This window comes from Pongo pygmaeus, chromosome 2 (assembly GCF_028885625.2).
Source record: "Pongo pygmaeus isolate AG05252 chromosome 2, NHGRI_mPonPyg2-v2.0_pri, whole genome shotgun sequence".
In the NCBI taxonomy this organism is placed as follows: domain Eukaryota; kingdom Metazoa; phylum Chordata; class Mammalia; order Primates; family Hominidae; genus Pongo; species Pongo pygmaeus.
The window spans coordinates 197,604,247-197,620,412 of NC_085930.1; the positions used below are offsets into that span (position 1 = coordinate 197,604,247).

At 38.8% G+C, this 16,166-nt stretch overlaps 1 protein-coding gene across 49 annotated transcripts in view; it reads left to right on the forward strand.

Moving 5' to 3' along the window:
- Positions 1–16,166, forward strand: part of LPP (LIM domain containing preferred translocation partner in lipoma) — a 741,980-nt gene that overhangs the window by 239,733 nt on the left and 486,081 nt on the right. For 28 of the 49 annotated variants that reach the window (XM_063662516.1, XM_063662513.1, XM_063662540.1 and 25 more), the window contains one exon: positions 15,471–15,672. The exons of 2 other annotated variants lie outside the window; for them this stretch is intronic. In XM_063662516.1, the coding sequence (XP_063518586.1) occupies positions 15,480–15,672 (193 nt within the window). In that variant the 5' untranslated portion in view covers positions 15,471–15,479. Of the gene's footprint in view, positions 1–6,261; positions 6,346–6,957; positions 7,080–15,470; positions 15,673–16,166 lie in introns of all 49 variants that reach the window. 19 more of the 49 variants (XM_063662547.1, XM_054479468.2, XM_063662537.1 and 16 more) reach the window with 3 other exon arrangements.

The following is a 16,166-nucleotide window of genomic DNA, read 5'->3' on the forward strand; positions in this document are numbered from 1 at the left end:
GTCTGACACATAAGGAAATTAGTGGCTTTTCTTGAGAGATCTAAGCATTACTGCATTTGACTGATATTTCTTTTACTATACCTATTGGTCTGAGTACTTTAAGAGAAGCCAGTGTATGTAAATAATCTTCCTTCTTGTCAGACATGGAGGCAGAAATTTTCCAAGAAGAGAGAGACCCTGAAGTCACCGTTTGTTCTCCGCTGTTCTTAACAAGTACTGCAACCACAATTTTGGATTTTTCTCCTCGAGGCTTTCTAGTTGTAGGCTGCCACAGAGTACTTGGGGGTCACAGATTCCTGTTCCCTTTTAAACTGTATCAGGCATGTGTGTTATGTGACCTTTGTGTTCTGACCTTCAGATTTAGGGAACTGAAGATTTAGGAAGTCTTGTTAGGACTTAAATCCAAGTAAATTCCCTCATGAGTACAAAGACTCATCTGTGGAGGTGTGGAATGTTGGAGAGAAAGGGACTTTCATTCATCTAGCCCCCTTGGTTAGAAAACAGGGCTGGTGAGTGATAGAGCTGAGGCTAGCATGCGGAGATCAGACTAGATTCGGCTTTCTGCTGGCTTCCTCCATATCACTGAGTACTTCTGGAGTTGTAGCATGCCTCTTCCCCCTGGACTGGGAGCTCTGAGAGGGACGGCACTGGGTGTGCTCTGTGCACGGCTCTTCTAGAGGTGATCCAAGTGCTTTGCATAGGCACTCAGGATTCATTCGCTTGATGAATTTGAACCTGTCTGTTGTTGATAAAATATCATTATTGCCCATCGGCAAAATTATAAGGATCCTGAGGGAGTTTCAGTCAGGGTTCACTATAGGAAACAAACCACTTTAGATATTTTAAGTGGAAGGTACTTAATACAGGGTGTTTCACAGAAGTAATTAGATGGACTGCATGGAGCAGAATTGGGGCTGTCTCCAGGAATGAATCGTAAAACTACACAAAATTATTCCATTTTCTACAATCAAGAAAGACAAAAATAGTGAAGCCACCATGGGAATTACTGAGTTCAGTGATACGTCACAAAACTTATGAAACAGAGATCAAAAGCCATAGTCAGAATGATGGTAGCTGGACACTGAGACATGAGTCCAGCTACTTACTCTTTTTGTCACGGCTGCTTTCTGACAGCCACCAAGCTGAAGACTCAGTATGAGAATGTGGATGCTGAAAAATCCCATGTCTGCATGACCATTCTTCTAACAGAAAACAGGGCAAACAGCAGAAACATGTCTTCCATCTTACTTTTGCCTTTCAAATATCAAGCCAATTACATATATTTTCGCAGAATTTCTTTTGCAAGCAAACCTTACCTGCAAGACAGCCCGTGCAATATGGGAAGTTTGAGTGTCGATCCACCATATCCACCACATTAAGGGTGATGGTTTTCATATTTCGGGCATGTCTTCCATAAGGCTTTGTGTGTAGTGGATATTAAGTTGGAGCCAGAGCAACAATTACGTTCTATTACATCTCTACTTGTCAGTGTAGTTAATTATATAACAGAATGGACTGCAACAGTTTTACTTTAGGGAATCCCTAAGGGGGAATTCCTATTTATCAGAAAAATGCCATAAGGAGGGAAGACCCTGAGGTGGGAGAGTATTCTAAACTGTTTTGGTTTCAAACATCTTGGAAAGTACTACATGGAGACATGCGATGTTATAACATATCAGTGCTTACCATGTCTGGGGGGAGTTCTGTCTTAAAAAAGCTTGCCAACCTTCTATGCTGTTGCTCCCTCGCTGCACTGTTTTGACCCCACTTTCCTCCTCACCAGCCAAATACAAATTTTGCAATGAGAATTAATGTAAAATGGTTTCTTTATAACAAACTAAATAGACTTATTCTTAAAAGGAAACATAGAGGTTGTTAAACAGTTGTTTTCCCTACATTTCATGCAATCACAGTACAACTCACAGGTCAGTTATTCTTGAATTTTAACCAAAAAATTCTAAATTGTCTTGACAATAAACAGGCAAAACAGGTAAAAGAAATTTCCAAAACAAGCAGAATGAGCAACTGGGACCATCCTGGCCAGATACTGAGGTGCATTTATAAGGCAACCCTGACTGAAAAAGGTGGTGGTGCTGGAATAGATGGGACATCACAGCAGTAACAAAACCCCACCAGACACAAGGCAACTGCATGTGGAATTAATAGGCCATAAAAGAACCACCTTGAAACATTCCGAAACGTTGAGCCTGCATTGAATTCTTCTGACTTCTCCCTCAACTCGGTGTAACCCCTATTTAGAAATGTGAAATAATTGTTAGTAATCCCTTCTACCTTTACACTGTACCCTAGTGAGTGCATTTGGATATATTTTAGACACATTTTTTTTTTCCCGCTCCAAATTAAGAATCAGGTAACACATTGTCCTTCTAGTACTTGTAACTAAGTATATATTATAAAACCACTGATAATCTCGTGTGTGGGGGGTCAGGTGTTAAAGATATAATTGAGGTAAATACTCTGATTTATTTTTATTTTTATTTTAAGAAAAAGTGACATTTTTGCTTCAGAAGAAAGAAGCTCAGTGAATAGGTTAGTTGATAATAGTTTCTGCTAGGTTTCTGCTATATCTTGCTTTTCTCCTGAAGATTCATTTTAGTACCTTCTTTCCTTCTTAAGAGCACATGCTCCTAAAGCAGGGAAGCCCCCAAAGCCTCCTCTACTTCCCATTGCTAATTGTTCTGGCCTCTTATCCACGCTGGTAATGAACTCAAAAGTATGGCAGGGCTTTAGCCATATGGAACTTCTGGGAGAGGACTTGACTGTATTCAGGATTCACTCGGACTAAATGACCAAAACATCATTATCACAGTTTTAAGTAGGTGATTATATGAGTTATCGTCAAAACTGGGACACTTTTGCAAAGGGGCACTGTTAATAATTACACCAGAACAGCAGGTATAAATTGGAGATGTATGGTCATCCTAATTATGCAGAGCCTTCAAGAACAGTGTTTGAAATGTGAATTAAAATGATTCAAAACCAGAGCTTAAGTCTTAATATTTTCATGGGTTTAAGTTTACCTTCTCTTTTATATAATAATCACTTGCTGAGCTTTGATGATGGGATATACTCAGTATTAGGTACTAGGAAAACATAGATAAAGAAGATACCAATTTTGTTTTTTTCTTCACTGACAGTATTGTAATATTTTAGACCAGTGGGTTTCCAGTCTGGCTCATAGCATACGGGGGATTCTAGGGCAATAATGCATTTTATGCTTCCCCCAAATTAAAGTATGTTCTGCCAAAGTATGACGATTTAAATGCCCCATAATGGTTTTATTAATTTGTCTATTTATACTTGGGGTTTTGTTTATGATTTGGCATGAAGAAACCATTTATTTTGCTAAGGAAAACTTTGAAAGCTACTGGTTTGGGACTTAAAAATTTATCTTTAATATTTGGTTATAAAGCTGTAAGGCTACTTTTTAAAAAGGGGAAGAACTACACTGATTAAAGTTGAAACACATAAAGATGTAAACTGAGTGGGAAACAAATAAATTACCTGAAATATATAAAAGTCTGCTGTGTATCAGAGGTTTTGTGATTCTAGAGGGCTTAGGTAGGACCAATAAGTGGTACTTATGGGAATACAGGCTTCAGCTGCAGAAAACTTTCTAGCAGTCATAACTTTCTGCCATGGAGGGGGCTGTCTTGTAAGGTAATGAGTTCCTTGTCATTGGACATGTACAAGTGAACTCACAGATGGTGGGTAAGCTTCATCTTGAGCTCCACATTAGATGACATGTCTTTATTAACAATTTTACACTTCAAGGATGTTAAACTTCTGTATTGGTGAATGTTGGGTCCTTTGCTACTTCCTTAAAAATATCTAAAGTGTGTGTGTGTGTGTGTGTGTGTGTGTGTGTGTGTATTTGTGTTTTATTTCCCCAGAACATTAGCTGAGTTTATTTTTCAAGCGTTTTATTTTATATTTTTACACAGTGGTCAATAATTGATAAAAATACAGAAGCTACTACAACAGTTCTCTCATCAAGAGAAACTTAAAAGGGATAATGTCCACAGATGTGATTCTGAAACTGATTTGAAACAGCCTGGTTCATTTTTACTCTGTTGCCATTGGTTAATGCTTAACCAGATTTTGTCTCTGTTTCAAAATCTTGAAATAAAAGTGGAACAACTTCCAACATGACTTAAGAAAAAGGTCCCCAGTTGGAAATGCTTCCAATTGTTTTGCTATTAAATGTGAAATTGCAAAACTAGCCTCTCTTACATAATTTAAACTAGTGAGAAGCTTGCCTGTTTTTCATACCATTTCAAATACTGAGAAATAATTTCTCTAGGCTCTTGGAATTGGAGTTAAATAAAAATTATATTTCAGAGTATAATGCATGAAGTTGGATTTCTTTGTTTTCTAAAACTGTATCTCATCGTCCTTGAAGGTTGATAATTTATATCTCTGGTGCCACTTTATTTTTCTATTATTTGTGGATTAAAAATTTTAAATTTAGCAATATACTTATATTTTGCTTTAGAATAAAGTTGATTTTTAAAAACTTATTTAGAGACAGGGTCTCATTCTATTGCCCAGGCTGGAGTGCAGTGGCACGATTGTGGCTCACTGTAACCTTGAACCCCTGGTCTCAAGTGATCCTTCCACCTCAGCCTCCCGAATAGCTGGGATTAGAGAGGCGAGCCACCATGCCCAGCTAATGTTTTTTAGAAATTATTATTATTATTTTTTTTCCAGAGACACATCTTGTTATGTTGCCCAGGCTGATCTCGTACTCCAGGCCTCAAGCAATCCAGGGTCTCTTCCCAAAGTGCTAGGATTATATGTGTGAGCCACTGCTCCCAGATGAGCTTTTTCTTAATAGATATTTAAGATGATATGTAATTAGAGAATCAGAGATTAAACTGGAAACTTTACAATAACGATAAAATATTAATTCAATAATAGTAATTTAAATTACAGGCCACGTGTGATGACTTTAATCTCAGCAGTTTGGGAGGCCAAGATGAGAGGACCACTTGAGCCCAGGAGTTCAAGACTAGCCTGGGCAACATAGTGAGACCCTGTCTTTACAAAAAAATTAAAAAATTTGCCAGACATTGTGGCACACCTATAGTCCCGGCTGCTTTGGAGAGGCTCAGGTGGGAGAAATACTTGAGTCTGGGAGTTGCAGGCTTCAGTGAGCCACGATGGTACCACTGCACTACAGCTTGGGCAACAGAGTGAGACCCTGTCTCTAAATAATAATAATGATAATAATAATATAAATAAACAAATAAATAAATTATAATGTCCAAACTCAATTCAAAAGCTCTAAGCTAATTTATAGTAGTTCTGATATAGGATACAAACAACACAGTTGACAGTTTTGTGAACAATATGATGTTCAAAAGGCTGAAGTATAATCGCTAACTCCCCATCTTGTTGCTATGATTACACTTAGCAGATTATGTGGCCTGAATAAACATTGCTTCACAGCCACAAGCAGTGTTATCAGATGTAAATATGTCTTAACATTCATCAATAGTAGACTCATATTCATCAAATAAAAAATTAAGAATTTCTACTTTTTCAAGTTATAACTAAAATTGCTTTTAAAATCTTCCTTATTTTATTGAGAAATCAAAATAAATATTCAATAACAGAAAAATACAAACAGAATCATTAAAAAATTAAGATAATTAGAACATCAATTAGAAAGTGGTAGCAAAATTTCATGGCCTGACTAATGGGCATGACAGACTTGTAAATGGATATCTAAAATGGAGTGTTTACATGTTTTAATACAAGTTTGAACAAGCTGTCAGGGAAACACAGCTAAGTGAGCCGCAGTTAACTTGCAGACTTACACAGTTACTGGTAGGTTTAGAAATAGAAGATGCTAGATAACCATTAAAGAGATTGCTAGGTCTCATTAGAGGTCATATTGGTGATTTTTCCTATCATCACTTTTTCCTCCTGGGTGAGGGGCAAAATCTTTATGAATTAGGCCCTTAGCATCTCACCTTTACAAATCCAGATTTCCCCCTTTAGAAGCAGATTTACTGAACTCAAAGAGGTGCAGGCTATTGTTGCCTCTTTTCTCTTGGCCTTGAACAGAAAAGCAGTCTATTAGAATCAAGGACTTACAAGAAACCTGCTAAAGAGCCCGTTTTTTTTGCCAGCACAGCACACTCCACAGACTAGCCATAACATTATGGATCATAAGAAGTTGTGGGAAGAGATTTTGAAGATCATCATTAGTTGCTTATTATTTTAAATCTGCAGAAACTGAGGTCCAGAGAGAATCCACATTTTCTTGGTTACTTTGCCACGTGGAACAATTGTTATCAACGTGACCTGGAATGCAAGGTTGGAGCCATTTATCTTCTGTGCTAATTTTCAGTGCCATGGTTGTGAACTTTCTTGGCAGAGAAATTGTTTACTTCTATGCCTTATTCCATTGCCTTTTACCTACCCCATCTAGTTATAATCTAGCAATCAATAGAGTTATAAGCTTGTTTAACCAAACTTTCCCACTGCAGATGCTCTTTGGAGACAGAACATTTGGGTTTAAACCCAGCCTCTGATGTGTTCTAGCTGCTCTATTACATTGGATAAGTTTCTTTAGTTTCTCTAAATCTCGGTATTTGAATACTCAAATTAGAAGACGTAAATTATTTCCTAAGATTTCTCCTAGCTGGGGCTCTCTATGACCTTTTAGCTCTTAAGTAGTCTGTCCTCACTATTGTCAACCATGTCTTTTTTTCCTTGATGATAGAAACTGTGGCAAACAAAAGGCCACTTAGTCAGTATTTGTTCCGTCCTTAACCTTCTCTCCTGAGAGTCCTGATCTTTCAGTGCTGTTGTTTCCCTGTCAGGGTTGATTGTTTCCTTTTCGAGTGCCATTCTGAATCTGAAGTGAAAGTGCAGTGTGGAGGCATGTCACTCTTCTGTCTCACTTCTTTTTCTTTTTTTTTTGAGATGGAGTTTCACCCTGTCTCCCAGGTTGGAGTGCAGTGGCGCAATCTCAGCTCACCGCAACCTCTGCCTCCCGGATTCAAGTGATTCTCCTGCCTCAGCCTCCCAAGTAGCTGGGACTACAGGTGTGCACCTCCATGCCTGGCTAATTTTTGTATTTGTAGTTGAGAAGGGGTTTCAACATGTTGGCCATGCTGATCTTGAACTCCTGACCTCAAACGATCTGCCTGCCTCGGCCTCCCGAAGTGCTGGGATTACAGATCTGAGCCACTGGGCCCGGCCCTGTCTAACTTCTTTATCTGAGACAATGTTTACTTGTCTAGACCTGATGCTTCTCTCCCTTGCTGCTTCGTAGTTCATTTGGATCCTGAAATGCTGCTGAGTTTTTCTTGTCACCTGCAGCACTGCCAAGAGCAAGGAGTGCACCATTAGTGTTAATTTATTTTTTTCTGGTTCTCTGTGCAAGGCAGATGGGCGTTTAATGTGCTGATTCCAACCCTACCTTCCCTCATCTACACTCCCTGGTCTCATAGGAGTTAAAACATAGTTTTCTAAGAAACCTTAGCTCCTTGAACTTGTGGACTTGTGGGAGAATCATGGAAACATGAGAGTTAGAGGGAATGGTAGTGGATATCTAATCTTTAGTGTACAGATAGGAAGGGTCACTGAGGTTCAAAGAGGTTAAGAACGAAAGTCATAGACCCAATTAGTGACTGAGCTAGATAGAAACTACGCCCAAGTCCTCTGCATCTAAGTCTAGTGCCTTTTCCAGTTTTTCCAAGTGTCTCTCAGATAGCCTATATAAAGGTTTGGCATTTCTGTAGCGTTGTTCTCTCGTTACCTCTTCTGAGCAATGCCAGCTGTCCATGCAGACAGTGGGGCACTTAGCCAGTGCTGGGCCAAAGCTGTCTGTAAGAAGAAGTTGAGTGAATACATTGACATTTTCAGCCCATGGTGGATCCTGCTTTGCCCTTCCGGCTCTATCTGACCTGATGCTTCAGAGGAAGAGTGAATACATTTGCTGTTCAACTAACAATTGTGTGTAATTTTCAGCCTGCCTTATTCTTCAATGCTGTCTTCCCACGCTTCCATCACATGCCACAGCATATCTGCTTCGCAATTACACTGGTAGGGACTTACCCCGTTTGGAAAAGGTTTGCCTAAATACTTATTTGCTTGTGCATAATACATCTTGATTGATACCTTGTTAATCTCTGAGATCAACCCAAGAATCCTTCCTTCAAGGGGGAGGATAGAAGAGTCAGGGAAACGGGTGACAGAAAAAGAGAAAAAGAGGACTGTGCTTCCTCACTGATGAGCAAAGAGGAGAATTACAGATGATATCAAAACAATGAGGAGAATCACGGATGATATCGAATCTGCTTTACTTGGCGTTGGCTACTTGTAAAGTCAAGATCTTTCATAGACTCATAAAAGCTTGTGAGCAGTGTAGTCATTTGTACCATCTAATTCCATCACTACATTTTTCGAGAAGGACACAAGATTTCAGAGATAATGGAAGTTACACAATAGGCTCATGGCAGAGCTAAGACTAGAAGCTGGTCTGAATTCTGAAGATCAGGCATCTTTTCACTAAATACTGAGATGTGAACAATAATGGAGAGCTGTATAGCCCAGAGGGGGAACCACATTGTACCAGTTTAGTGGATGATTAGGAAAGCAGTTTTGAAATTCCAGGAAGGTACTGACTTTTGTATAAAGAGAACGTTTAAAAAAAAAAAACCTTCAAAGTTATAGGAGAGTGTTATTTAAATTGTAACGGCTTGTTTAAATGAAGAAAATGTTGCTAAGGGACATGAATGCTAAACGTTAGTCTGCCATCAGCTACTTCTGATGTTTAAGTCAAATAGTCCCTCAATTCTGTGGTGTTAATGTATGTCCCTTTTCTAATATCATCCATTTATTCAGTGCACACTGACCAAGAGCTAGGCCTTGAGTTAGTTGCCAGGAAGATATAGGGACTAATACAATGTCATTTAAAGATTAATAGAAATGCTCTAAGTCAATTATTCTCAACCCTTGAATCAGAGTATATACGTAAAGATCCCCATATGAGGTTAGTGTGCAGACTGTTTTGATAAACACTACTCTAAGTTTATTGCACTGGATGTTAGATAATATGATGTAATGGTTGCTTGTTTTTCAGTTTTGGTGATCTATATAAATCTTTTTAGAAGAGTAGCATATTGATTTGGAGGAAAAAAAGGAAAATATGACCAAACACTACTTCTTTCTGTTTTTGTGGATGACAGTGACTTGGCATTCACATGGTATCCTGAGAGAGGCTTAGTAGCTTTGTTAATGTTAATTGTCAGTTTGCCTATGGCACTAAGTTTTCCCACCTATATGGGGTGGGTCCTGGTCATCACATAGCCTTTTGTAGTTATTTGCTTTCTGTTGTGCCTTGATTTTTTTTTTTTTTTCTGTTGACTATTGGCTTCATCGCTTTGTGGTCCTGTGGCTTATCATGATCAGATTTGAGGGTACAGAATAGAGAAAACATTATGGCAAGTAGAATTCAAGAGCTGGAATGGAAATAATAAGAGCAAAAACTACTGTTAAGTGCTGATTTCCTTTGAATTGTGGTGTTTTCCTTTCTTCTCCAAATAGGGAGGTAGTACAGAGTGAAGACCGGAGATTTGGAGTCAAAGATCTGTGTCCCAGCTTCAGCTTTGCTATTTGTTAGCTGTATATCCTTGAGCAAGTTATTCAACCTCTTACAGTCTTACTTTCTTGATTTGCTAGATGTGGGTAATGATAGTGCTACCTCATATGGCAGTCAGGATGACTGTGTGGCCATTGAAAATTTGCTAGACATATAATAAACCTTCAATAAACACTTGTTTATTGTCAGTCTCTAGTCTTCTTAGGACGGCTGGGGGAAAAGACAGAAGAGCAGCAGTGGAGTTGGTAAGTGAAACCTCTTAGGTTCTTCTTAATTGCTTGCATTTGACAATTTCTGAAAGAGCAATGCTGAGGAAGCAGCAGCTCCCCAGCTCCCTTCAGCAGTAGGCATCTTGCTTAGAGGAGGGCCATTGCTCTTGCTTTCCTGTCTGCTGATGGTGGTTGTGTATTCTCAGAGCCTCTCTGGGAATCTTCCCTTTCACTTCTTGCTTTCATGATGATTATGAACTTCGAGTGAAACCTATCTAGCATGAGGGGAAGTAAGAGCAGTGTAAATCTTGGTCCAGCAACACCAGTTCTCACCACTGCTTATCTTTGTGTTTACATGGGTCTCTCTTAGAAGCCAGGAAGCCCCAATGATATGTGCTAGTTCATCTGTTCATTAAACTTGTGAAGTTTCATCAAACCCATTTATCAAAATGAAGGGCTGTAATGAAGATTTGAGAGAAAGAAAGCACTCTAAAATATTAGAGCTGATTGGGACTTTACAGGTATTCATTTTGCAAATGAGTGTCATCTCTTGTTAAAGGTCACACTTGTATAGCTGAGACTAGAACTGGGGCCACAGGGACTCTATGTCTATACTATTGGATTTATCACTTTCCTTGGATCCATCCTACATGATTCAATTTTTAGTACCTGGAGTTTTCACTCTTGTTATCTTCCTATTCAAGGATAAAAGCTCTAGCTTCTTATCTTTATATAAGACCTTTAAAAGGCAGGACTCATGTTATCTTTTAAAACTTTCCCCTAACTATTCTCCCTGAATCCCTCATTTTGGTGCCACTGGTCTGATCCCTGTCCTACAGAAATGCCTTGCTTCATCCCCAAGCTCACAGTATTATTTCTAATCTTTGCCCTGCTTACTCCAGTTTTCTTTTATTTACTCAGCATTCAAAGTCCTGGTTAAGGGCTACCTCTGCCAAGCTAATGCTAGCTTTTCTGACATCCCCCAAGATTTTTCATGTGCTTTCTGTGTTGCTCTCTTTCTCTTTTCACATTTATAAATATTTCTTCCTCAAATAGTCTTTGAGCTCTTTGAGTAAAGAATAAGAATCTGATTCATCTATAGCTCCAGTGCCAGGCCAATAAATTCATTCATTCATTACATTAACAGACATTTTTATTGAATACCTATCATGTGGTAGCCCCTGGAATTATAAAATGATAAATATTTCCACTCTCAAGGATTTGCGAGTTTAGTTTGGGAAACAGGAAAGCAGATGGGCAGAGCACCATGTGATGAATATGTGACAACAGTATGTAGATGATGAATATGTGACAACAGTATGTACAACAGGATTGTACTATAAGGATATATAACTTGAACTGTAGGATATAGTGCAAGATTTGCCTTCAAGGACTAGTAGAAAGTAATGCTTATGATCTAAATTGATGCATAGTACGTTGGAAGTCATTTTTAGACAAGAAGTAGCTTGTTTAAGAGGGAGCAGAGATCAAACCTAGGAAAAAATGGTGAATTTCTATCAGAAAAGTACTGCAAAATGACCTCAGAATAAATAGAAAACTACTACTATTATCATAGAAGTTACTGGCAATATCATTAATGTCTGTTAAAAGAAGATATATTTAGATGACTTTATGCTGAATTTGGATAACCTTTAAAAAACCAGATAATTCCAATGTAGTTATTAAATAACCTAGACAGTAGAGGAGGGTGGAGAAAACTCCCATATCAAAACCTAATCATGATAAGTAAAACAAGCAGAAAAAAATGCTATAAAATGATCTTTATTATGATTATATGTACACAGATTATAAATAAAATAGCCTAGTTAATTCATTAATATATCAAAACACAAGTGTAACAAAGGATTTATTCTAGGCATGCAAAGATGGTTCAATATCTAGACTTTATCAACATATTTCATTACATCATCAAATTAAGGGAGGGAAAAAGAGTTGAATGTGTCAGTGGTTGCTAAAGAGGGCACTGCAGCTGTAACTAGATAGGATTTTATTCCACAAATGCAAAGATAGTTCAATATCTGGAAATCTATCAGCATGCTTCATTACATCACCAAATTAAGGGAAGAAAAAAGAAATGATTGTATCAGTGAATGCTATAGCAGTTCTAGAAAGATATGAGTAACTAAGAAAGAGTAACGTTCATTCATTCACCCATTTCTATGTAACATACTTGTGTAAGGGGCTTCCTGCCTAGGCATTGTGCCGGTATAGTGAGACTACTTGGAGTTTCCAACTTGTTGGGACATGTAGGCAGGTAAATAAATGGCTTTCTTGTGGATTGTTATAAGTATGCAGAAAGTACTAAAGAGCCCAAAAAAAGGAATTCAGCTACTCTTCTTTGGAGGAGTTAGGGAAATGTTCACAGAGTTAGAGACATTTGAGCTGAGACAATATAAAAATATAGGGCTTGGTAGAACGTGAACAGAGGGAAACGGCATTGTTGATGGTGAACACAGCATGAGCAAGGGTTCAGAATCATGAAAACTTATTATAAATCCTGGGAATGGGGTCACTGGGTCACTGCTGACATGCAGAAGAATGGTAAGAGAAGATACTGAGAAGGTCATCTGCAAACAAATGATTGGTCAGAAGATGGGCCTCTCAGGAGGAGCAGCTGGAGGTGCTTCTTCATGGAGGGCAGCATGCGGGTAATTTATGATGCTGGGGATAACTGAAATGACTGTGGAGCCAATGATTTGCATATTGATGCTTACATTTTATTTATACTCTCCCAGAAATTGCCTATTTCTTTATATCTATGCTATATCCAAAAAGCCAAGATTGTACAGTCAGTCAGTAACTTGGGATTACTATGAAAAATGTGAATCTTTGCTTAAGAAAATACTGCATCCTATATTAACCAATTTTTAAATGTTTTATTATAAAATGACTAGATTTATAGAGACCTTCCAAGGATAGTATTTAGCCATTTTAAAAATTATAATTAACATTTATACTACAAATGTGCATAATGCATTAAAAGTTTCAAACCTTTACTTGATCCCTTTTATTTCACACTTGTATTCACTTTAGTCATACTGAAAGCAAACCAGACACTTTTATCACTTTTATCCCAATTTAGTAGAAGACCAAGCCTCAATTAAAAGCAAAAGCAAAACCAAAATTGGTATTTCTCAGCCATGTGAGATGGGTTTGGTTTTGGTATTTAGAAAAAAAAAATCATCTCAAGTTATTCCAAATGTGCAGCTAAATTTAAAAACCATGAGTAAAACAGACATTCATTGGTTGTTTTTCTATATTGGTTTTGTGCTAGGCCTTAATGGTAGTTCATAAATGTGTAAAATATGGTCCCTACGCTTTTAAGGAACTCACAGTTTAGCAAGTATGTATGTGTCTTTGTGTGTGTGTATATATATACATGTATGTATGTGTGTGTGTATATGAATATGTAAAAGGTACAGGGGAAAAAAAAGAAAAGAAAGGCCCTGTAGCCAGCGTGAAAAGCCAGTACCATCACTGGCTTCAATAGCGTGTGTCCTGATTCCCAGTTTAGAGTCTTTGTCATTGATTCATGTTATCCTCGTCTTTTAAGAAAACTGTACATCAAGCTGTTCTTCCAAGCAAGATGGTCATAAAATTGCCATTGACTTTCTACAAGAATAGAGGCTTCTTTTTTTCTCACTTTGCGTAGCACTCTATACTATAAAAAGTACTTTAATGTCATCTCATTGGTTGCCATAAAAATTCTGAGAGTTAAGGAAGACAGAGGTTTATATGTTTGTTTGTTTTTTGAGAGAAGGTCTCCCTCTGTTGCCCAAGCTGGAGTACAGTGGTGCAATCACAGCTTACCACAGCCTCAATCTCCCAGGCTCAAGTGATCCTCTAACCTCAGCCTCTTGAGTAGCTGGAACAACAGGTGTGCACCATTATATCCCACTAATTTTTTAATTTTTTGTAGAGACCGAGTCTCATTCTATTGCCCAGGTTGGTCTCAAACTCCTGGCCTCAAGTGATCCTTCTGCCTTGGCCTCCAAAGTGCTCGGATTAGAGGCGTGAGCCATTGTGCTTGGCTGAGTCCTCTGAGACAGTGAAACTATCTGAGGCTCTAGAGGAGATGCTGTTCAAAGTCATGCCACTTGTTGGTGGTGTGGACTGATGTTAATATCCAGGCAACACTGTTTCCCAGCTCTCCCCTCCACCCTGTCTCTCTATTACTATGCCATGTACTGAGGCCTTTGATTTCTGCGTTCTGATGCTCTTTGTCTTTACAGACATCTGGAGGTAATCGTGTAGCCCTCTTAATTAATTCAGTTCAATTAATAAATTAGTAGTTGGCTTTTGGGCTGGGGGTGCATACAGGGTGCCTTCCGGGTGTCCCTGTGCTGGAGAGCTCTTGCAATCAGGCTTGGAGAGCCCTCCTCGGCAGCAGCCTCTGAGTCTCATCCCCAGCAGGCAGGCTGACTGGAGAGGTGATTGCTTACCCTGACAGAGGAGACATTTCCTCTCTTCAAATATTATATGCAATCTGATCAGAGCAGCATCTGGGCTGGGCTGATTGCTCCCCTCCTAGTTTAAGCGAGCTTTTCATGAAGGTCCAACATGGTATCAGCTCAACATACATGTTGATGGGCATTTCTTTGTTGTGCAGGGCTGACCTTCGCATTACATGTGTTGAATATTCTATCCTCTGGCCCTAAATTCTAATAATTGTCCCAGATGTTGTGGCAACCAATGTGCCCCTCTTCCCCTTTTCCACATACCCCTTGGTGGGGACCAGAGCTGCTCCTGCAGATGGATCATTTAAAAGTGTCCTGCCAGGTATCTGTTAAAACCCTGTTTCCAAAATAAACTTTCAGTGGTTCCTTAATGCCTGAAGAATAAATTTAAACTCAACTGTGGCTGCTGAGCTGTCTGTGCTTTGGTTTCAACCCACCTTTTAGTTCTTTTGCTTGCTACTTTCTGTTATTCGCCCTCCAAGCACACTAAACGTAAATGCTGTGTACTTTTCTGCCTATATAATTTTGCTAACATTTTTCAGGCTCAACCCTACTTAGCACTCAAACCCAGTCTGTATATCACCTCATCAATAAAATCTTGTTAATTCTGCCCCCACCAAGAAGTGAGCCTATCTTTTTCTGCATCTCAGCAACACTTGTTCTTAACCTCACTTAGGTAACTTAGCACTTCATTTAGGCATAACCATTTAATTGGTGAGATAATAAATTTAATAGATTATTAACAAAATTCAAGCTCTTTTCCATCCTCCTACCATAAAAACTCCTTCAAATTAGGAACCATTTCTTATTCATATCTATTTCCCAAGAGTGGCTAGGCACTAAAATAGGTAACTATTGGAAGGGAGATATTCAAGTTTGAGGCAATGTTCTCTTCCTGCTCCTCCTCTTTCTCTTTCTCTCTTTCTCCTTTTCCTCTCCTTCCTCCTCTTCCTCCTCCTCTTTCTACTCATGATTCCTTTGCCTCTTCATTTTTCCTTCTTCCATTTTCTTTCATCCTTCTTTCCGGAGAACTTTATCAAGATTCATTTAGTATGGATTAAGATGAAATAGCAATGAAATGAGGAGTATTGTCTTCGTTTTCATGCTTCTACAAAAACAGTGTTTGTTTCTTTTTCATTGCAGATTCCAACAATGTCTCACCCATCTTGGCTGCCACCCAAAAGCACTGGTGAGCCCCTTGGCCATGTGCCTGCACGGATGGAGACCACCCATTCCTTTGGGAACCCCATCATTTCAGTGTCTACACAACAGCCTCCCAAAAAGTTTGCCCCAGTAGTTGCTCCAAAACCTAAGTACAACCCATACAAACAACCTGGAGGTGAGGGTAAGTGCTGGGATTTCAGAGTTGGTTACTTGGAGTAGGAAAATTCAGTGTTACATAGGTGACTTGTAGTACAAAGTTGTGTCAGAAAAAGGTGGTTTGTGAATTCACGGCGTGGTTGTCATAGGCTACTAAAAGTAAAGGAGCCACCAAAAGTAGTCTAGACCAACCCCCTCTTTTAGGAAAAAGACTTTTTATGGGTTATATGGCTACGGTTACATAGTGAAATAGGGTTAGAGCTCAAACTAGAAATCTGGCCTCTTTAGTCACAGCTCAATGCCTTTCTACTGCATTATCTTCCACTTCCAGCTCATTCTCTTGTAGGGTTTTAGCTAACAGACAGTCATCCCTCCCTCTTGCCATTGGACAAATGTCCGCAAATGCTGCCAAGCAGTAGTCCAATCAGAAACTTATACAAAGTGAACCTAATAAAGGGCAAGGAATTGTTTACCTCCTCTGGCTGTTTTTCTTCCCTTAGGCTGCTGAAGGATAAAGTT